General features: G+C 36.0%; 1 protein-coding gene across 3 annotated transcripts in view; it reads left to right on the top strand.

Moving 5' to 3' along the window:
• Window positions 1-23,310, top strand: part of TUT7 (terminal uridylyl transferase 7) — a 34,624-nt gene that overhangs the window by 3,551 nt on the left and 7,763 nt on the right. For all 3 annotated transcript variants that reach the window (XM_008934194.3, XM_018080962.2, XM_018080961.2), the window contains exons 3-25: window positions 3,080-3,255; window positions 3,778-3,894; window positions 4,617-4,794; window positions 5,295-5,383; window positions 6,317-6,368; window positions 8,140-8,209; window positions 9,077-9,203; window positions 9,955-10,074; window positions 12,330-12,461; window positions 13,184-13,364; window positions 13,730-14,868; window positions 14,995-15,145; window positions 15,827-15,913; window positions 16,252-16,352; window positions 16,868-16,925; window positions 17,635-17,738; window positions 19,695-19,784; window positions 19,873-19,986; window positions 20,095-20,172; window positions 21,375-21,552; window positions 22,247-22,294; window positions 22,414-22,505; window positions 22,975-23,090. In XM_008934194.3, the coding sequence (XP_008932442.3) occupies window positions 3,080-3,255; window positions 3,778-3,894; window positions 4,617-4,794; window positions 5,295-5,383; window positions 6,317-6,368; window positions 8,140-8,209; window positions 9,077-9,203; window positions 9,955-10,074; window positions 12,330-12,461; window positions 13,184-13,364; window positions 13,730-14,868; window positions 14,995-15,145; window positions 15,827-15,913; window positions 16,252-16,352; window positions 16,868-16,925; window positions 17,635-17,738; window positions 19,695-19,784; window positions 19,873-19,986; window positions 20,095-20,172; window positions 21,375-21,552; window positions 22,247-22,294; window positions 22,414-22,505; window positions 22,975-23,090 (3,598 nt within the window). The remainder of the gene's footprint in view (window positions 1-3,079; window positions 3,256-3,777; window positions 3,895-4,616; window positions 4,795-5,294; window positions 5,384-6,316; window positions 6,369-8,139; window positions 8,210-9,076; window positions 9,204-9,954; window positions 10,075-12,329; window positions 12,462-13,183; window positions 13,365-13,729; window positions 14,869-14,994; window positions 15,146-15,826; window positions 15,914-16,251; window positions 16,353-16,867; window positions 16,926-17,634; window positions 17,739-19,694; window positions 19,785-19,872; window positions 19,987-20,094; window positions 20,173-21,374; window positions 21,553-22,246; window positions 22,295-22,413; window positions 22,506-22,974; window positions 23,091-23,310) is intronic.

Genomic DNA, 23,310 nt, shown 5'->3' with positions numbered 1-23,310 from the left:
CAGGGGAAGTGAGCTACTAATATAGGGAAAGGGCAAGTGTCTCTTTGAAGTGGAATTGAAAAAACTGGTATACAGCTTTAATCTTGAGAGTCTGTTTTGGAATGAATAAAGTAATCTATTTTAAGTATTTGAAAAGTAACAGAGATAAGTAGCAGTGAGTGTGGATTTGTTAAGAAAAAGGTATGTCAGGTCCCAATTTGTTTCTATAAAGTCCCTGTGGACATGGGAAAAGCAGTTGGTGGATATTGCTGGTACTATATTGTACTACTTTAGATATTCCTGTGTGACAGTTCTGTAAGTAAACTAGAGGAAAATTCTCTGAATTAAATTCATGTAAGAGACTTGCAGAGCTAATTAGATAACTATACTCAGAAAATACTAAAGATTTTGTCAAAATTATAAGAAGTAGTGAGTGAACATCTAGTGAGTGAGGATTCTGTCCTACTCAATGTTTATTATACTGCTCTAATGATGAATGAAGACTCCACGCTTATTAACTGTGTGCTGTTAAAATTGAATATGCTGTGGAGCTGGTAGGAATGGAATGCAGAAAAGCAGGAAGGTCAATTAAAATAACTTTGCAGAATTGGAGAAATGACCTACATATAGGATGAAATACAAAGGACATAAATGCCATTGTTAAAGTAGGTGTATCAACTGTGCAAATAAAGGAGGAAAAGTTATTATAAAGCAGTACTTTTCCCAGAGAAGAATCTGAAATCACAGTGAATCGGAAGATGATAACGACTGAAGTGTCATGGTGTTGTGAGGCATGAAAAATACAGCCTCGAGTACCCCTTTTTCTAAAAGCTTTTTGTAAACTCAGTTGCAGTACTGTGTCCAGTTTTGGCACCCCAGTTGTATGAATAAAATGGAAACAGTTGAAAGAAGGGCAAGAAGATTGTGAAAACATACAGAAAACAGAAACTACTCAAAACTGTGAACAACGCCCAATCTTTCTGCGAAATGATAGGGTAGGGAGGCATGATTCCACTGTCTAGGAAAGTATAATCTGTCTTGTTTCTTTCCAATAGATGAGACACAAAACAGTGGGCCCAAAATTGAGCAAGAAAGATTCAGATGAGGAATAAAGGGAAAGTTTCCAATGGTAAAGCTAGGAAAAAGGTACCTGAAGGCCTTTAAGAACTGGTTACCTGAGCATTGCTCAGGATTGACAAGGTTCCTTTCATTGTGCTGTGAAACAGAGGCTTGGCATAGCTCACCTCTTGAGGTCCCTTCAGAAGCTCTACTTCTATGGCAACTAGCAAAGAATTATTAAAAATGTTTCTTTTACCATTTTCTTTTACTTGAAATATTTTGTGTAGTTGTCCTTTTCCATTACCTTCATGTCTTTTTACCGTAGCTCATAAGTAAGGAGTTTACAACATCTCTGAGGCACTAATTTTTTTACTGGAGCTTTATCTTTAACTTGCCTTGAGTACTTTATTTAATCATTGGCCTATAATTAGGTTGTCACTGTTGTAACTACCAAATATGAGAAGTATTTATTTACTTTTAATTTTTTTTAAAGTTAATTAGTGGTTACAGAAATAATTGATAAGTAGGTAGTTGTCACAGTCTTTCCTGTAAAGACATTAATTTAATACACCTTTTTTTCAGTTTCTATCTATACTGCTCAGTTAAAAATGTAGTCAAACAGCTGTGGAAGGTCTTAGAAATTTGAGCAGGAGAGTCAGTGCAAAAATCGAAGGGCTGTGTAAAGTTCAGAAGCTCAGACTTCTGTTCTGCTCCTTGGAGGTTCCTTTGGAGTACTGCCCCTGCAACCTATTAAGCCTTAGTTCTGTTTATTCCTGCTTAAACTTGTGCTGCTGCTGAAAGAAGTTATATTACCATTCTTGTCCTGGTCCTGTTTGCACTGCTAGCACATGCATGCTGTTTAGTGAACTGAATCAAATAACTGAAAATACACAACCATGTTGTTTCTCTTTTGCCAGTTATTAAAAACAAAAATTGTGGTCACAGAAAAGAAACTTTTTAAATGTATTTGGTAGAGCAGCTGGGTTTTATCTGGGAGTTTTATTGTGTTTTTTTTTTTAATTATTACAAATTAAAACTTCATGTTATAATAAAGGTTTGGGAGTCTAAGGAAGTTACATAAACTTTCTTAGGAGAATGGAACTGTAGAAATTCCATACATCTGGATATCCTGTATAGCTGTACAAGTGAAAGGTAAGATCCGAAGTCAGTGTGAAAGTCTGATCTATGTGTATTCATTCCTGAGATGATTTTTACAGGTATGCTTTGGACCAATAGCAATTTCTGCTTCAAAATGGTGACAAAAGCTGCTTAAAAGTAGATGTGGTATTTACATTAATTTGTTCAAGAACTTTTGCTGTAAACATAGCAAGCTTCCTAAGCATTATTAGTATGTTTTGCAGCTTTACTAAGCAATGTGTGCAAATACTTAGCAAGTCTATTCTTTATTGATTTCAGTAGCCAACAGGGCTTCTTACTGTTTTCAGTTGTCTGTTTAATAATGTGAAGGCAATATTAATGCATATACTGATTTAATTGAAAGGCAAATGACATTATCACCAGTAATAACCATTTGTTAATAAGTTGTTATATGTCATGTAAACCATAGTGCTGTTAGCCTTTACAAATTATTCAGTCTGTGATACTTGTAGTGGCCAATGGGTCTAACCTATTCTTCTACCAAAGCCTGACCAGGCATCCTGAAATCTTTGGATATATTCTGCCTTATCATTATAATGACATACAGGTACATTCCAGCTAGGCAGTGAAATCTATTGCACTGAGTTTTGATTTTTTGCCAGTTTTAACAGAGGTATCTGAATAAGGTCATTGTTTTCAATGGGACAAATCAGTAGGGTTTTTTGTAGTTCATAACAAAGGTACTGTAGATTTTGAAACTAATATACACTCTTATTAGTATCAGACTTGCACAGAAGAGATTATGAAACCATACGGGGTAGATGAATTGTGCCTTCTTTGATTTGCACATAAATAGAATGGTAATTAAGGAAAAATAAATTTAAAAATGCTGTGTGGTACTCTGCAGTTATTTGATATATTTGCTCTCATAACTCTTTATAAGAAATGAAGAAGCTTAGAAAACCAAGAAGATCAAGAAGAACTAGAAAAGATGAGTGTGATCAAGATGAATTGGATGGTCCAGTCATAGATGAATCTGGGCTGTCAGCAAAAGAACTTCTCGGGCTGCAGCAAGCTGAAGAACGATTGAAGCGAGACTGCATTTATAGGCTGAAGAAGGTACCACTGTCTTTACTTGTATAGATCTCTCCTATTTTTTTTATTCTGTAAATACAATACAGAGAGTATGCTTTGAACAATTTCTCTGATTGTAGCTAAAAAGTTTAGTTACAGAATTTTAGTAAAATAAAAATGGTTTCTGTTAATGAATTGTCAAGCGAAGTCAGGTTATCCTTTTGGATTTTTTACTGCAATAAGTCTTTGACAACAATTTACTGAATGCTCCTTTAATTCATGAATTAACACCAGATGTTAATTAAAATGCTGGAGCAGTTGTTTGTTTAGTTAATATATTCTTTCATGGGCATTGGGTATTTTCTACTGTAAAAGATAGGGTGATTGACACAGTAGCATCATTATTCTGGCATTCTATTTGATATGCAAACTTTTTGACTGTAAATATGGAGTTAGGGAAGTTAGGGTAGTTCTGGATTTCAGAGTTAGTCATTCATCTTAGAAAGGGTATTGAATGAAGGTAATATCTTTGTATATTTTAGGGTTTTTTTGTTATCTTTATTTTAGCAACCTCGAAGCTACCCATCAGCAAAATATACCTGCAAATTGTGTGATGTTTTGATTGAATCAGTGGCTTTTGCTCATAAGCATATTAAAGAGAAAAGACACAAGAAAAGCCTGAAGGTGAGTTAAGGACAAGAAAAAGTATAAAATGCATATTTATGATACCTTCCTTACCCCGCTAATGACAATGAAACTGCACTGCTTTTAAAATCATTCCTTGTTCATTTTTTGCTATGTTTCAGTCTTTTTAAAAGCTATTACTTGGTGATACTGGTGAAAAGACTAAACTTTGGGACCTGCACTTTGGAATGAGCAGTAGCAATAAGGAAATGTACTTGGTATGGCAGAATTAGAAATTATAACGTATATGTCAGAGTGAATATTTCAGTTCAGAAATACTATAAAAATTAAGAACTCATTGATTAAGAACTTGTTTATATTCGAAAGAAATTGAGTTTGTTTTGAACATAGGCATCAAAATAATTTCCAGCACAGTGTCAATTTTACTGTTTTTTTTAATGAAATATCTTCTGTTCCTTTTACTTTCTCCACGTGAAGTGGACAAAAATATGTCCTGTGCAGGTTTTCTGTTTCTCCTACCTTTTCACACCTCATAGGTGAGGAAAGAATTAGTGATTTTTTTTAACATACCAAATACATGTATATGTACCTCTGCACATTACTGAAGGCTTCTGGAGTATCAGATTCTTTATTGCTTTTGATTGCCTACCTTATCTGGAAAACCTCTGATGGTGTTACTTGGGATGAGATGTTGGTGTTCATTCTAGTACATTAAGCAACTCAAGGAAACCATTAAAACATCAGTCTTATTATCTCGAAAGGAAAAGCAAGAAGAACAGCTGCTGACCGCTCTGCCTCCTCCAGCGCCTTCCCAGATACAAGCTATTGGTGTTGCTATTGAAAATGTAGTGCAGGAGTTTGGCTTAAATAATGAAGATCTAGAAGAAAGGCTCAACATTAAAACAGTGATGGAAAACTTACTGCGTCAAAAATTGCCAGGTATTATTTGCAATTCGTTCTAAGTGTTAGATATGCCAACTTAAAGACAAAACAATGACAACAAAAACTGAACAAACAAAAAAGAAATCAACTAAAAGAACACAAACCCCAGACAGCTTGTAAAGTGAAAACTGAATTAAAAATCTTGGCTAGCTAAACTGTGAAACAGTGTATTTAGTTACTAGTCTGTTGAATGACATGATGTAGCAATACAACCATGTTTCAGAATTAAATTACAATGGTGCTCATGACCCAAACAGACCTGCAGTAAAAAGTGAAGATGAAAAGGACATGGGGATCATTTGACCTTCATGGTAAGCCTTTACTAGCAGCAGCATGGAAGGCAGGATTTACTAACAATTCTGGGTTTTTGGAAGACCTTCTTTTCCTGGGGTTATCAAAACCAGTTGTAGGTTTAAGATCTATTGACAATGCTGTGAAGTAGCTACAGACTTAGAATTAGGCATAGAGTAAATGCAGTATAATTCTTTTTGTTGCAGAGTGTTCATTAAGATTGTATGGCTCCTCCTATAGCAGATTTGGTTTCAAAACTTCAGACATAAACATAGATACCCAGTTTCCTGCCCATGTAAGTAAGGCTATTTTATTAAGTATGTCTAAGTAGTTTTGAATGTTTGTATCTTATTTAGATTATAGTTTAAATATATCTTACAGTGTGGTAGCAACATTTTTTCTGAAAACCCAGTGAGTAAATAAAGCAGGTCTGGTCTTGGGATAACATTCCTTTCTTCATATAAGAATAGTGATCAGGCAATATAATACAACTTTGTGTTTTGTTGAAACTTCCTTCTGAAAAACTGAAAACATTTAAACATCTGTGCTCTAGCAGTCCCGTGAGACAGATCATTATTTATTTTCTCTTACATATGGATTAAATGGCACTTCTGTGATCTGGTTTCTGTACTGATCTTGTTACTGTACTGACATATTCACATATATGCATGTTTTGACTAGGTTGTATTTGAGCCATGAAACCATATTACGTGTTTTATAGGTAGACTAATTTAAAGTCTTAATTTGTCATGCTACTTGTTTCTATACATCTTTGTGCTTGAACACTGAAAAGGAATTAAGGACTTGACTCCATACTTAAACTTACTCCTGCTGTAGTTGATTTGACAGTGCTATTGTTAAAATTTAGCATTTCCTTTAGGAAACAAAGAATGATCCAAGTTCTTAAAGTGCATATGATTTTAAAAAGCTGTGATTGCAGTCTGTGACCTGATGTAGATCCGCTATGTGAGAATGCAGTCGAATTTAAGCATTGAAATAGTAGTTCTCATAGTGTTTTTTTCCCAAAACCGGGTCTTTGATAGAGGTAAAAATAACTTTACTTACAGTTGCTCAGAATTTTTTTTCCTTCAAAATGAGAAGAGTTCCTGTTCCTTTTGATACAACTTAATAATAGCCAAATACATCTAGAGGCAGTGTTTTAAATTTGAATTGTAGAAAATCACCTTTTTGACAGCTATGAAAACAGCTTTATTCCTTTTATTGACAGATGACTCAACCAGATGTTCTCTTACTGGTGCAAGAAAGTCTCCAGAGCAGTGGTAAGAAAAAAGTTGCTGCCTTCTCAATTCCACTAAATTATTACTGCTTAGTATTGTTGAGTTTCACCTCTGTTGAACAGATAATGCCACATGCTATCCCTTTTTTAGAAAGATCTGAGACTGAGAAATACTGTAGGACAGAATACATTGGCAGAACTGCTTTTGATTTGCTATTCAGTGTTATGAGGGTTGAACTTCCACTAGTTGTGCTGATGTGAGAAATTCCTAGTAGGAAGCTTTCTTCTACATTGTAAGTGAAGATGTCATTACACATGAGGTAGACTCTGCTGCCTTTCTTTCCCCAGACTGCTCTATTAGCCATGCATAGTACAGAAAGTAACCTAAGCTCTTTAGCATGTAACAGAAACTTGGTAAGGTACTTTCAGATGTGGTCTCTTTTCCTGTAATTGTGCACATGCCTCTTAGTGCAGTGAGGGCCATGTGCAAATGACTGCATACACACACATGGGGTTTTTTTCGGGTAATGAGTACAACCCTATGCATTAATACAGGGAAATGAAGTTTACAATCTTTTAAAAAGAGTGCACTTACTCAAACCAACTCAAGCATATGCAGGCAGAAAAAAATGAAAATATGCAGAAAAAAGTTCTGTACTTTTTAAATACAAATTGCAAAAAGCTTCACTGCTTTCTTGCCTTGCTTTGTGCCCGCAGTTGGGAAGTCAGACCATATGGTTCCAAACATGTATATTAAACGTGCATGTATTTACTGATCTAGATTTTTCTCAGTGCCACCCCCACCGTTATTGTATGTACATTTTATTGTCTGGTCAAGTGACCATTATGATATTGGAGAATTTTTCAGCCACATTAGAGAGATCTTGTAAGAATTTAAGATCTCTAATGTGTTTCAAATGCAAGTAATATTTGCATTAACATGTTGTGCAAAGCCTTTTCTATGAGTGAGAATATACAGGGATAAAGTATTAGGTGTTTGAGGTACCCCAATGGCAAAAGCAAGATACTTTTTAAAGAAATTAGGTGTCCAGTTGGCTAGGTAACATCAAGAAAACCTTGTCATTTCAGAATTTTTGAGTTGAGTTTCTAGAATTGTTTCATAGTTTTCTCTCCTCCTGGCCCAGTGAAACAGTGAGGCATCAAAAAATGAGTCCAGTTTGAAGCAATAAACACTACTCAGAGAAAAGACTGCAGCAGGATTTGTACTTTGTTAGTGTTTAGATTAAAATGAAACTGAATTGTATTTGGAAAACTGTATAAAGAATAGGAGGAAAAAAGATTTTAAAAGCATAGCAAAAAGACATTACATCATGTAGGCAAGATAGTTCTGTACTTATATAGAGCACTGTCAGATAACCAGGGAAAACAAACTTTGATTCTTTCTATATATAGTACTGACTTAACACTCTGGATTTTTATTTTTCATGCTAGCATTGTTCCACAGGTGTCATTTGTCTGTATGTTTGCCTAAATTATTGAAACCAGCTCTAACCTAAATATACCTCCTTAATTACAGCTATTGTGTCTGTGTATATATGAATTTTGAAAAGTTCCATTTTTCTTCAGTATTTTCTTAACAGTGCTTATTGTATAGACCATACTCTTCCCATCACATGTGAAAGTTAATCCAGTTGTTCTTGTAAATCATCAGATATACTTTTTTGTTTTTCTCAAAATTAGTCATTGTATTAGGAGCTGAAATTCTAGCTGTACTCCTCTAGTTCCATCCAGTTCAACATATTTTTTTGTCAACACCGTGCTTAACATGGCTTCTTTTTCTTTCTCCTATCTAGAATCTTTTACAGAAGTTGATGCAGATTTCCATGCTAGAGTACCAGTGGTGGTGTGCAGAGAAAAGCAAAGGTCTCAGTTGTCACTTTGTGTGTTCTAATAGTATATAGCAATGTAAATTATGTGTACCAACATCTGATAAATGACGTTTCTGTACTAAATTATTACAGTTCCATGGATCTTGAAACACAAACTAACACTCATGGGCAAGTCATTCCTAGCCTAGAATAAGAGGGTAAGGGTTGTTCTGTCGTCAGCTGTGTATTTCCCAATCCCTTCAACCATTATGGCTTCCAGCATGTACCCTTACCCTTCCATTTGGGATAATTGCTTAAGCAGAAACTTTCCTTTCTTATAGGTAGCTTACGTACCATATTAAATTATAGATTTCTGTAAGGACAAGATCAGTTCGCTTAGCTTTGCTAGTATTTTGAGAACAAGTGAAAGTTATTTTATTTTGCCCATTTAATGGATATCAGTTAAGATTCATGAAACAATCTGTAAACAGCTACTGATAAAAATATTACCTGTTATTTGCTGCTACCTTTATTTTTTCATGTTTGAAAATATTTCATGTGCTCTGTAAACAGCACAGAAACTGTTTTCTGGTGGTTGTGGTATGGGAAGATATTTTTGTTTCATGAAGGAAATTAATACTGTAACTTTTTCAGTTCAGTAAATTAATATCGTTAGAAAAAAATACTTAAATTTGAATTGTATTTTAAAACACTTTTACAGGAAATTATAATGCATATATCTTCAACCTAACCATAAATCAAATTAGTATTGCATGCTGCTTTTCATGCAGAGACACAGTCTTTGAGAGATTTTCAAGTCTTTCCTTACAGCCTTCTGCTACACTGTTCTGTGAGATATTATCTGGCCTAATGGGTGTTGTTACAAAACCTCCAAGATCTTTTGTTTCTTTTTGGGTTTTAGTGGCCTTATTTGTAAAGTGAGTGCAGGGAATGAGAATGCTTGTCTGACAACAAACCATTTGGCTACACTTGGAAAGCTGGAACCTGCTGTCGTACCTTTAGTGACTGCCTTCAGGTACTGGGCAAAGGTAAGAGTCATTTGTGTTCCCCCATCTGTGAATAAATATTGAATGAGTTTCTATGTTATGCTGGTAAGACTGTTGTTATAGCTGAGAAAACAATTGTTGAAACAGTCCTTAGAAAAAGAGTTGGAATAAGGGTATAGATTTTTACAAATTGTAAATTTTGTAAATTATGTAACTATCATTTGTCTGCAATAATGTTCTGCTAAATTTCAAAAGGGGAATTTTAAGCTTCGTTCAGTAACATGCAGACTGTAAGAATCGTGCTTTTTTGCTAAACTAATCAGAGGAATGTGTATGAAATGGAACTGCAAGTTCCCCATAAACGTAATCCATCATGAAAAAAAATAAAGGAAAAAACTACTTTTCTCCATTGTAGATGAAAACCATCTTGTGAATAAACAATGTGTTCTAAAACTTTGTGTGCCCACCATTAAAATATTATTTAATTTTAAAAATTGAAAAACTTTTGTCTTGTACTGTAGCTACATAAAAGGAGTCATCATTTTCTGAAAATGGTAAACCAGACAGCATATAGCACAGTCTGCATTCTATGGCTCTTATACTGAAAATGTTACAGTAGTAACATACCTGCAGTAAATATACAGGCCTTGAGAGCAAATTCCATCCATTGAAAGCTCAAAGATATCTGAATTTCTGTCAGTATTTAATGTGTAAGGCTTCTGAACCGTAATTAAAAGAATATTTTTCATGGTATCACTTCAAAATCTAATGACTGCACAATTTGTTTTTGCAGTTGTGCTGTGTTGATCGTCCTGAAGAAGGAGGCTTGTCACCTTACGTGTTTGCTTTAATGGTTATTTTCTTCCTACAACAGAGGAAAGAGCCTTTACTACCTGTCTATTTGGGATCATGGGTATGTGTATTTATACAGCGAATAGTGTGAATGAGAGGACCAGTCACTTGTGGTGCTTTGTAATCTGTCAGCTTCATGCTATTCTGAGCAAGCCATAAGCAAGCCATTTCTGCAGGAATTAAGAACGTGAATTCATCCAGACTACACCTAACCTTTGTATGCCTGGCTGTAAGATTGCATTTCACAATCTTAGCCATCAAATTAAGTGCTCTATTGCCTCTTTTGTGAATAAGGAGAGCTGGACATTGAATAATGCATTTTGCAACAATTTATTTTTTCGGGTTTTTTTGGCCTTTCTTCCAGAGTCTTGTGAACTCAATCCACATAGCTACATCCCAAAACAGTATCTTGGAGTTTGACATCTAATTCTTCAAAACATAGACCATATTTGGGGAGCACTCTGGTGTGATACCTGCCCAAGGGATCAGATTAGAAGTTTAGAGCATGTATTTCTTGGTTTTAGAAACTGAAATGCTTTTTAATATCAAGAGTTGTATTATGGATGCAAATCCAGAATCCAATTCTCCAGGACACCATTTAGGTGTTATATTCATGGCACCCATTTTTGTTCCTTTAATCTCATTATATTAAGTGTGCATGTTCCAGTGTCTGTAACCAATTACATGGGCCTTGTAGTTAAGAATTTACTTCAGTACATTAGTGACTCATTCCAAAGCATCTCAACTCTCTAGATGAGAGAACTGGATGAGTAAAAATGTCCTGTTGTATATGGTGATGTAAGTAAAAGATACATGTTTATGGTTGTCTAATGTGCAAAGACAAGGTTGCATGATGCAGAATCACAGAATGGGTCAGGTTGGAAGGGCACAGTGGGTCATCTGGTCCAACCTCCTGTCGTGTGGGGTCTTTATATGATAAAGAAATGGAGTCAGCTCCCCAATGAGATGGTAATCAAAGAGAGTTTAATTCAAACCCAGCACTGTTTTTATCCCTTAAAACCATGTGACCTTGTGACCAATGAAGGTACATATTTCTACGCATGTCCCCTGGGCTTCCCTGCCTCTGCCCCCCTGGACACACGTCCTACAACCTCCCTGCTCAGGCAGCGTCATCCTAGAGCATATGGCACAGGATTGCATCCAGACAATTCTTGAATATCCCCAGAGAGAATACACAACCTCTCTGGGCAACGTGTTCCACTGCACAGTCACCTACACAGTAAAGAAGTTCTTCATGTTCAGGTTCAGGTAGAACTTCCTGTTCACCTGTTTCTGCCCCATCTGTTGATTGGCACCACTGAAAAGAGCCTAGCTGCGTCCTCTTGTACCCTCCCTGCAGATACTTGTATACATTGATGAGATTCCCTTCTCAGCTGTCTCTTCTTGAGGCTGAACAGGCCCAACTCTCTCAGCCTTTCTTCATGAGGTGATCCAGTCCTTTAATCAACTTTGTAGCCCTCTGCTGGACCTGCTCCAGGAGGCCCGTGACTCTCTTGTCCTAAGGAACCCTGAACTGGGTACAGCACTCCAGACGTGGCCTCACTAGGGATGAGTAGAGCGGCAGGATCACTGCCTCAACCTGCTGGCAATGCTCTTCCTAATGCACCCCACAATACCATTGGCCTTCTTGGCCACACGGACACACTGCAGGCTCATGGACAGCTTATTGTCTGGCAGGTCCTTCCCCAAAGAGCTGCTTTCCAGCAGGTCAGTCCCCAGCCTGTGCTGGTGCCTGAGATTATTATTCCTCCCCAGGTCAGGACCCTTCAATTGCCTCTGTTGAATTTCACTGTTCCTCCCTGCCCATCTCTCCACCCTGTTGAGGTCCTGCTGAAGGGCTGCACAGCCCTCTGGGGTATCGGTCACTGCTCCCAACTTTATGTCATCAGTGACCTTGCTGAGGAGGCATCTGTCCTTTCATGCAAGTCACTGATGAAAAAGTTAAATAACAGTGGGCCCGGTATTGAACCTTGGGGGACACCACCAGTGACAGGCCTCCAACTAGACCCTGTGACACTGATTATGAACCTCTTGGGATCTGCCATTCAGCCAGTTCTCAATCCACCTCCCATTTGTCCACATTCCGGAGTGCATAGCCTTCCAAAAGCATCAAGCTCTAGAAAGCTTTTTGTAGAGAAGTATGTGGAGAAGAGAGAAAAAGATTGGGCCATATTCAAGACCTGTAACAGCTATTTTTAAACTTTGCTCTGTTCTCTCTTACTGTCATAGGGAGTGGCGGTAAGATTTAAAGTTCATATGATGCTTAGCTATATGTTTCTTTTTCTGTTTCTTTAGATTGGAGGATTCTCATTAAACAAATTAACTCATTTTCATCTGAAAGAAGTCAAGAGTGATGCTGTGGTTTGGGAGCGTAGCCCTACTGATGATTCTGATTTGCCACAAGAAACTTCTCCTAGAAGGGGCAAGGTCGGAACTTTTAAATTTATTTCTGTAGTAGTCTAGCAATTGTTTTTGTTCACAAAAAAGAGCCATGTTCTATTTTAGTTTTGTATTTATGTTTCAAAACCATGTGCTGAACTAAGATATACCTATAGGATATCCTTACCTATTGGCTAAGAAGCTGGCAGGCAAATAGATGTTATTTCAAAATCTTTGATAAGACCCTGGGTTTTAATCTGTCATGGGAGAATAGTTTATACAGTTGGAGCAGTTTTATCTCAGAAGTAGGTTAAGCATATGGAAAATATTTCCTCTATGCTTTGAACTCTTCCTTATTTCTACTATAACAGCTTTGTAAGAAACAGTATCACTATATGATTGCATGTTATGAGAGTTAACAGTACAGCCTAGGCTTTGCTAAAAAGTGAGCTTTATAATCCATTCTGTCCTGTTAGATGAGATATGCTACTTTCCTGGAAATTTATAAATTATGGCATAAAAACTTAAAGAAGCAATTGTTATCATTGATGCTATTCTTTACCATTGCTGCAGTCTTTAATTTTGAAGTTTCATAATCTGATTTTATACTATGGCTTCCAATTTTTTAATTACAGTTATATTGCAATTACAGGAGTATAGTAGCAGTGATAAATTCTGTCATACTGTATTGCAGATGAAATACAAGGCAGTGTAACAGTTGAACACCTGTGCACTAAATATTATTTAAGATTTTCTTCTGTAATTGACAGGTTCCCTTAGTATTTAATTTAGGTCAGCAGTGTTCAGCACCTGTTGGTCAGCTCTGGCTTGAACTGCTCCGTTTCTATGCCTTGGAGTTCAATATGGCTGACTTGGTGATTAGCATACGACTCAAAGAAACAGTGTCTCGTGAATCAAAGGATTGGCCTAAAAAGCGCATTGCTGTGGAAGGTATCTCAACAAACTTCAAAGAACTGTTGTTTTAATTTTGTAGAGTACTGACTTGGCTATTGACATTGCGTGTTATAACTTGGAAATTTTCAGTATTGACCTGTGCTTTCCAATATACTAGAATATGTCTTGAAAAGAATCAATTTAAGTAGTATTTCTCTTGCGTATTATTTTCAACATTATCAGAAGTAATTAAGTGAACTTAAAAATTGTCTTCAGCACAATTCGGAGATCATATGTCCTAACACAGTGTTTAAGACTAACTTAACAGTAGTATATTCAAATTCTGTAAAGCTTTAAGTGTGTATTCTTTTTTTTTAAAAAGTGAACTCCTTCACTGCTGGCTCACTTCTTCTTTTTACTAGACCCATATTCAGTCAAAAGGAACGTGGCGAGAACTCTGAACAGCCAGCTAATGTATGAGTATATTCTTCACTGCCTGAGAGCAACTTACAAGTATTTTGCCTTGCCTCATAAAAGAAGTGCAAAATTGAGCAAAAGACCCTCTTCAAATGCCAGTGAGGAGAAATCCCAAATGCCAAACCATGGGAAAGGTGCTATAAAGCATGAAGATTCTGACTTGCGAAACTTGGATGGTAGAACAAACACAGCAGTAGTGGAAGATTGTGTAAAAGAGACTGCATGCACTCCCAAGGAACGTAAAATTGGTCCTTCAAAACTGTATGATGGCTCAGAAAGTTTCACAGAAGAAGAATTGGCTGATGATATAAGTCATTTGGGAATTACCCATGAAGACTCAGACTGTATAATCGAGGAAATTATTTCTCAAGATAATGAGGATTTTAAACCAAGTTGTGAAGAGACAGAGAGTGGAAATGAAGATGAAGAAGAGGAGGAAGAAGAGGAACATGAACAATCAAAAAGACAATGGAATAATATTCTGGCTGCTGAGCAGAGAATAGATGAAGACAGTGACAGTGGAGATCTCCTAGTTACAGTGAACGAGCATGACGTGGAGACATGTAGTACTTCAGACTTAGAAGGTTTTCAATATGCTGCACTTACAGAGAATGATGGGTTTGGCTTAGAGTGCAGTGGTATAATGGATGACAAGATTGACATTGATGAGGATAGCAGTGAAGGTACTGATGAACTGGATGAATCCCCAGAAAAATTCGTATGTTCAGCATGGAGTCAAATATCCCAAATTATTAACTCAGATGATGAAGAGGAAGAGGAGGAAGCACCAAGCCTTCAGAGAGAATGCAGTGTTACCATAAGAGCTGGAGATGAACTAGATAACACATACACTGGATCTGGAGAGGATGATGCACTGTCAGAGGTAGAAGGTGGTTTTTCCGTCCTAAGTAAATATGAGAATAAACATTTCAAAGAAAATGTAGATGGACCTCTGCGGGTTAATTTGAGTGAAGAAGATCTTAATGAGAAGAAAAGCCATCTTGAAGACAACACAGCAACAGAGCAGTGCTTAGAATCTGAACTTTTTTATGAATTCAGTAAACAAGCTTTTACAAAGGGCAAGGTAAGCAAGCTGTATCAGAACATAAACATATTGCTTATGTTCTGTTAGAAGTTATATGAGAGTGTTGCTCAAATTCATTAAAGTACTATAGTTTTTAAAACCAGTCTTTGCTTTCTGTTCATGCAGTCTCCTACAGTAGTATGTAGCTTGTGCAAACGGGAAGGTCATTTAAAGAGTGATTGTCCAGAAGACTTCAAGAAAATTGAGCTTGACCCATTGCCAGCACTGACACCCAAATTTTCAGTTATTCTAGATCAAGTTTGTGTCCAATGTTACCGTAAGTTTTTTCCTTTGAATATTGTTGTGTCATAAAAAAAGAATCAGAAAAAATTATAAAGTAACCACAGGCTAATGGCATTACAAAGGGTGACCGTTTATTTGCTACATAGCCTCCAACTCTTAGATACAATTCTAAGATTTGTAACAGCTTATTAGGACTACTGAGTAGTTTGTATCTAGAGAAACAGAAAGTGTTTAGACTTGTCTTCCACGGAGTGGCTGGCTGATTACTCATATAGGCAAATAAATTTAATTTCTGAGAATCTGATTTTGGGTGGGGTTTTTGACTGATGCTTTTACATTTGTCTGCTTTGAATTTTGTTAGTTACTTACCTTGTAGTTTTTAGTAAACAAAGATTTAGGTGTTCTAGGAAAAAACAGTCGAAATACAGTTTTGTAATACTTCTCCACTTTTGTTCTTTTCAGAGTGACCCAACTTTCCTCCTTTCTCTCTCGCCATTTCTGACCAGACAAAATGCATTATTTGTCTAATTAATGTTTTTCTTTGAACAGGTATTTTTCTCCTACATCCTTGCTTTCTTTCCTTCATATGTGAATCTTCTCTTGCTTCTTCTCTTTTCCCTTCCCTGCCCTACTGTAAACCCCTCACTATTTGCATTTGAATCTTTGCTGTTCGCTCTTTCTACAGATGTCTAAATTGTTGTCTTTTGTTTTTAAGATGATTTTGCTCCAAATATAGTAGAGGATCAAGCTCGGGAATATATAAGACAAAACTTGGAAATCTTCATTAGACAGGATTTCCCAGGTAAAAAGGCCCATTCTAACTTCACATTTATACTTTTGACTGTTCATATTTGAGTGTTTTCCAAGAAAACATATAATTTCAACATAATAAACACTTTAGTTTTCAAGATTTGACATATAAATGTTGCATTTATACCAGCATTGCCATGTTTCATTACATTAATTTCTGTTCTAAGTCTTTTAAGGGTTTCATTTAAATTTGGGGGGTTTTATGTATTCATATCTAGAACACAGTAGGGAGGAACAATGGCAAGGTAAGGAAAAAAAAACAATCAAAGCAGCAGAGAGTAGTTTTGTAATAATTATTTTAACTTGATTTATACATCACATTTCTTACAGGAACCAAGCTGGATTTGTTTGGCTCCTCAAAAAATGGCTTTGGCTTCAAACAAAGTGACCTTGATATCTGTATGACCATAGATGGACTGCAAACAGCTGAGGTAGTTTGGAAGTATTTTGGTTTTGTTGTTAAAAAAATGCAAAATTTTACTGTTATATTGTATATCTAGTGTAACAAATTTATTATTTTATAGAAGCTTTTCATATTAGAAGAAGGTGCCACAAAGGCAGATTATTTTTAAGGTTTTTGCTGTTGATCTAAGCATTAGTTTAAGAATAACTTTCAGTAGCCAGTTTTCTTCTGAATTCTGCACTTCTAGTTTTATCTGTGCGGATAAATAACATGCTTTGGAGCATAAGCAACTAGGAATGGTAAACAGTGGAAGGGCACTGTTAGGCCCTTCATGCCTGATATCAGTTTTTTTAAAAGCTTACATTAATATATTGTCTACTGTTGATACATGCTATTTTGAAACAATTTCTGGTATTCAGACATATACACATTTTGTATAACACAAAATGTTCAATTATACAGCTTTAAGCTTAATGGCACATAATAAAAGGTTTGCTAAAATAGAGCAGATAAATCTTTCAACTTTTTTTCTTAATGTCTTAGGGACTTGATTGCATCAGAATCATTGAAGATTTAGCAAAAGTTCTCAAGAAACAGTCAGGTAACTTTCTGGAAAATTGAAATAAGTGATTCTGTTTATGTGACTTCGGTTGATGTAATGAGAATGTTCTGGGGCACTGTAGATGAAAATCCTTAAGATATAATTAGATTGAAGGGAATAGTAGTAAGAGTGAGATTAAATATTTTGAGCATTTGGATTTTTTTATTTTTTTGCATATGAGGTTATAATAGGTCCACATCTGAATTGGACAGATATTTATAACCTACATGTATAAGAACAAACAATTTAAGATTTGAGGCTTCAAGTTAGTAGTTATGTTGTATTTGTATGTTCAGTGAGTAGTAAGTTGATAGTCAAAGATATTCTGATACAAGTTTGCAATGAGAATTCTGTTTTTTCTGCAAGAAATCATGACTTTCTTAGTGCTTGTTTTGGTGGATCTCAAGTTAATTTTGTATAATTAGAGTGAACTGTCAATTCTCTCTTAAGCTTATTTCGCTATAAAGAAATTATATTCTCGCTTATTTAGACTGATCTTGGTTTTTTGAGGGGGCTAAATGTATAAATTATTTTTAGCAGATTGATCATGTTTGACACATATCTAAAATCACTATTAAAACATAACTGACCAACATAAGTTTAGTATCAACTAAGATTTTATTCTGTAGCCTTTTTGCTACAGTTAGAAGTTATTTGATACTATGAGGACTGTACTGTAGTCATTCAGTAATAAAACATTTTGTCCTAGGTTTAAGAAATGTCTTGCCTATAACAACTGCAAAAGTCCCTATTGTCAAATTTTTCCATGTCAGAAGTGGTCTTGAAGTAGACATCAGTTTATATAATACTCTGGTAAGGTTATCTCCTTTTCTTATTTTATGTTTTATAGCAAAAAAACGCAGATCTATTTTGTTATCTGGTATTGTCATGACAATCAGTTTAAGGTTGGCAAGCCCTTCCCACATGACTTGAGAAGAATCTGATTCTGTAGTTAGAAGAAATTCTTCAATATGTATTCAAGGCCAATCCCAAATTAGAGTAAGAGAATAAACATCCCACATGCTTAAGATGTTCTCTGTATCTAAAACAAACAACATATTGTCAAGGACTTGAAGTTTTGCAGCACTTTTGACCAAACTTGAATCAGCAAAACTTTGAAGAGACGCCAGGGCATTGGTAGTGTCCACCTCCCATTTGGAGAGCACATGATCTCCTTAACCCCCAGTTATCAAATGGATCTTGTTCACTGGGTTGCTGATCACAGAATCCTGACAGCCCAGGCTGTAATGCTCCTCTGTGGAAATGAAGGTTGACTTTATCTGTCCTTGTAATTTTTTTGCTATAGTCATGTCCATCTTCTCCTTGCTTCCTGTGTTTTAGCAAGTGGGAGACATATAATGCAGAAACATCCATTGCTTGTGAGAACAAACATGTGATAAACATTTGCATCTGCAATATCTTTTACAATAAAGAGGTTTAAGTAAGCCTTTTCACTTGAAGAATATTCAACCAAAATCTTAGTTAGCAAGGTTTGTTTGGATGGAATGTGAATAAGATGGAAGTTGCCACTTTTCTCACCAACCACTAGGAATTGTTTTTCTTGACACATACCAACTACATCCAGGTTAGTATCAAACTGAATGTGGAGCAGAAGAGGCAGCCTGGTGCTGTCTGGCAGTGCCACTGATCTGTCAACAACAACCACAATGTTGCCATCCCTTGAGCTGCATCCTTGGAGCTATGAGTTAACAGAGACCTTTTCTGAAGATGTGATTTGCTGCAGGGTATCCACCTGGTACAATGCAGTGCCACATTCCTGTCCCAAACCCACAGGGAGCTGCACATTCCCTGTGTCATCACTGACAAGGAGCTCAGTGTCATTCCATATCTTCACCAGTAACACTTCATGCCCTCAGTGCCCCCTGATCCCCTCACGACGCCCCCTCTCCCCTTCTTGAGGTTGAAGTGAGTGACTGTTTCCAATTAGCTATTGCAGTTTTATATTTAAAAAAAACCTTTTTTTTTTTTACTTGACTTTCCTTTTTTACAATCGTGACTTTGGAGTTGTCACTTTTCTAAGAAAATCTGTTAGTTCTTCACTAAGAGTAAGAAATAGTGGTTTAAGTGTCTAAGTCTTTCTGTAAATGAGAGAAAATAATGTAACCTCAGCCTTTTTACACTCCACTTCCCATCATGGCTCTTGCCTAGCCTTGAGACCTGAAGTAGTGATTTTGAACCCAGCTTGCCTGAACTATAACATATTTTTGGCCAAATATTTTAAAACCAGGTTTTGTTTATTTCAGTATCTCTAAATTTTGAAAGCCAGTTCCTTGAAACAAAGGAAAGTTAAATCTCAAAGCCAGTTCTTAAGCTTTCTGAAGATTTTGTATGAGTTCAAGAGCAGTCTTAGGAATACACCTCAACCACTAAGTCTGAAAGTTTTCTTGAAGTTATGCATCCATATGAGTCTCACGTTTCTGGACTGACTCTTGGTTCAAGAATTTACCTTCTACCAAATATTAAACTGCAGTAGTAGATCAATACTTCTTGTTTTGAAATACTGTTCTGTGAGTGCTGCTTGGTACCACATCCACAGAGATTAAGGAAGTTGATTGGCTTTTTAACAGAGCAGGTGATAACCTCATGGTGGAATGCTTCCTTTCTTAATCTATGTTCCTACTCTGCAGGGCTTCACATCTGCGTTTCTTGAGGACACAACTTAGAGTTTTTGTTTTTTGTGTTTTCAGCTTATTTCCTTAATGTCTTCAGAACTCTGGTGTTTTCTATATGACTTTCTTATTTTTGTAGGCCTTGCATAACACAAGACTTCTGTCATCTTATGCAGCTATTGATCCTAGAGTAAAATATCTGTGTTACACAATGAAAGTCTTCACAAAAGTAAGTATATTTCAGACATTTGAAAGCAGTAGTGCCTGCAGCAAGGAGTGATAACCATGAAAGATACAAATCATGTTTCTTTTTCTAGATGTGTGACATTGGAGATGCATCTCGAGGTAGCCTGTCATCTTATGCATACACTCTTATGGTGCTTTATTTTCTTCAACAGAGAAATCCACCTGTCATCCCTGTTCTTCAAGAGGTACGGTATATTGGAAAGAAACGCATATCTGTACACAGTATTGACCAGAAGAATGTCAGTGCTGAATATGAGGGGCTCTTCTAATGGGTTTTAATATTATACTTTCAGATCTACAAAGAACCAAAAAAGCCTGAAATTTTAGTTGATGGCTGGAACATATATTTCTTTGATAAGATAGAGGAGTTGGTAAGTAAATCAGGCTAATTGGAAATGCTGTTACCTGTAGCTGGGCAAATGAAAAGAAATTTCTTTTAAAGACATTGTTCCCAAATATAGTGGTTGAGTATCGTAGTTTAACCCCAGCTAGCAACTAAGTACCACACAGCCAATCTCTCATTCCCCCCACCCTCTCCCAGTAGGAAGGAGACTCAAAAGAAAAAAAAACTGTGGATTGAAATAAGAACAGTTTGTTAATTGAAACAATATAAAATACTCATAATACTTACAATACTACCACTACTATTAATAATAATAGTAATTAAAAAAGAGAGGAATAAAACCAAAGAGAAGCAAGAGATGCACAGTACAGTTTTCAGCACCCGCTGACCAGTGCCCAGCCCATCCCCCAGCAACCATGGGGCTTTCCTGGCCAGTTCCTCCCAGTTTATATACTGAGCATGATGTTCTGCGGTACGGAATGTCCCTTTGGCCAGTTCGGATCAGTTGTCTTGGCTGTGCTCCCTCCCAGCTTCTTGTGCACCTGCTGGCTGGCGGAGCAGGGGAAACTGGAAAGTTCTTGACTCAGGTTAAGCACTACTTGGCAACAACTCAAACATCAGCGTGTTGTCAATATTATTCTCATACTAAATCCAAAATGCAGCACTGTACAAGCTACTCTTATCACAACTGAAAAAACAACAAATATAGGAGTGGAAGTAGAGGAACTTCTGCTTTGAAATCCCAGTTCTCTGCTGTAAAGCTTTTAGAATATAGTTGTTTGTAATTCATCTGTGAAAATACAATCTCCAAAATCTGAAAAAATAGATCAAAAGGATGTTCATGATGATTAGTCGCTCTGTATGTCTCACTGATTGGAGGTAACTCTTAAAAATACTCTCTGTATATCTGGTCAAAGCTAGTTAATCCTGTTGAATAATTTTATTTTATAATATAGATACATAAAGGGAATTAATAAATTCTTTTTTATACAGGCAAAACCTAATGCTAGAATTTTTATTAGTTGTCCACTTTTGTTTTTAATAAATAAAAAAATATACCGTTTAAAATCACTATTGGATTATTAATACCAATTATGAAAGGAAGTATTCTGGTATAAATCAGTTTTGTTTCTTTATAAAATAAGACTTATATTGTTTGAGTTTGGAAATTATGGAAATTATTCTGCTTAATGTAAATACTGGACATAAAAATATTTCTGTCATTTTCAGTCAGTTGTTTGGCCAGACTATGGCAAAAATACTGAATCTGTTGGGCAACTGTGGCTGGGACTTCTCCGGTTCTACACAGAAGAATTTGATTTTAAAGAGCATGTCATCTGCATTAGGAGAAAAAATCTGCTCACAACTTTCAAGAAGCAGTGGACTTCAAAATATATTGTAATTGAAGGTAAAAGCATATGAAGTTTGTGAATATATGAATTTCTTTAATGCCCACCTGAAAATTCTGGTTTTCTCATAAGGCTTATTTATTTTGCTGTTACTAGATTATAAGTTATTTGCTCCTGTTTTGAAATCATCACAAAATTGCGATTCAGTTTTGGTAGTGCTTAAGGGGTTTTTTTGCTACTGAAAAGAAGTTGCATAGCAGACTTCATACTTTTCATTATGACAGTAACTGACAGAAAAATAGATTTAAGGAAATGCTTTGATAAAGCAATTAATTGTAATGCAGTTGAGGTTTTCTCAAAAATACTAAGTTTAGCTGAGCCCATATTTACATTACTTATTTAACCCTGTGTATGATTACACTGTTAAATATTACACTATGGTCTCTGACAAGAAAATGCAGTGACACATTTTAGAAGTGTTCTGTAAATCATTTTCTGGCCCATTTCACTTTCATGGAAAGAATTTCTGTTCTCTTGCTTGCACGTTCAGCTTACTCTTTTACAATAATTCAGTTGGTTCACAGCTGGACAGCTGTGATCCTTTGTCCATGGACTTAATTTGTTCCCAGTAGATCTGTGAACAGATCAATTTCACTGTCTTAATTCTGCATCTGGAATAGTTGCCTTGGGTTGTTCATTTGCCTTACCGATCTTGCCCTGGACTTAGTGATGCCTGTCATGTTTTTTCTACAGATCCCTTTGATTTGAACCACAATCTTGGAGCTGGATTGTCAAGAAAAAGTAAGTCTTCTGTTAACAATTTCGGTTACAAAGTGGAAATCTTGTCTTAGATGTCATTTTACTTTCTGGTTTGATATTTAGATGAGTATTTCAGTTTGGTTTTTTTTTTTCTTCCCCAGTGACAAATTTTATAATGAAGGCTTTTATCAATGGCAGAAGGGTGTTCGGTACCCCTATAAAAATATTTCCTAAAGAATACCCATCAAAAATGGTAAGTTCTTCTAAGAGGAGTATGTGTGTGCTTTTTGGCGTGTAACTTACTGTTAGCAGGAGTAGAGTTACTTTAAACTATTTCTCTTACATTTCCACAGTACTCTAAAAACCTTTATGTGAGTTATTGATGAGTACTGTTTTAATGTTATTTGCATGTAAAATATGTTGGTAAGCAGAATGCTAGTCAAGTCACAGTTTCATTGTACAGACTTACGTATTTTAATCCAGATCAAAACCACCATTTCTTAAAACTGCAGTTTTATAAAAGAGCATGCAGACCTGGTTGGTAGGCTGCCTGTCAAAGAAGAGGTCAGTGGCCAGTTAACTTCACAAGTCTTTCAGGGTTCAGCTGCAGACACCAAGTTTATTCTTTTCTGTAGCTCTTACTGTTGTTTTAACAGTCTGCGTATCTGTCTTTATTCCCAAGTGTATGGATTTTCATTTTAAATGCATGATTTCTTCTACAGGAGTACTTTTTTGATCCCGAGGTACTAACAGAAGGAGAATTGGCACCAAATGATAGATGCTGCAGAACTTGTGGTAAAATTGGCCATTTCATGAAAGATTGTCCCATGAGACGAAAGTGAGTGTAGTATTGGTGTCTGTGTGTAACTTTTTTCCCTTAGGTTTATTTGAGAAAGATTAGAATAGTAATGCTAAAGCAAAACTTGTACATACTACAGATTATTTCCTTCACTGTTGAAATTAAGATGTATCAGTACCAATTTTGGCAGTGGTGGATGGTATTGTTGCAAAACTGTTTAGCTTAAGGTAGCAATGCTGACTCTGCACTTCATTATATA

This window comes from Manacus vitellinus, unplaced genomic scaffold, assembly GCF_001715985.3.
Source record: "Manacus vitellinus isolate BGI_N305 unplaced genomic scaffold, ASM171598v3 scaffold_50_pilon, whole genome shotgun sequence".
In the NCBI taxonomy this organism is placed as follows: domain Eukaryota; kingdom Metazoa; phylum Chordata; class Aves; order Passeriformes; family Pipridae; genus Manacus; species Manacus vitellinus.
The sequence above is the reverse complement of the archived record's forward strand: the minus strand, read 5'-3'. Positions and strand labels throughout refer to the sequence as shown.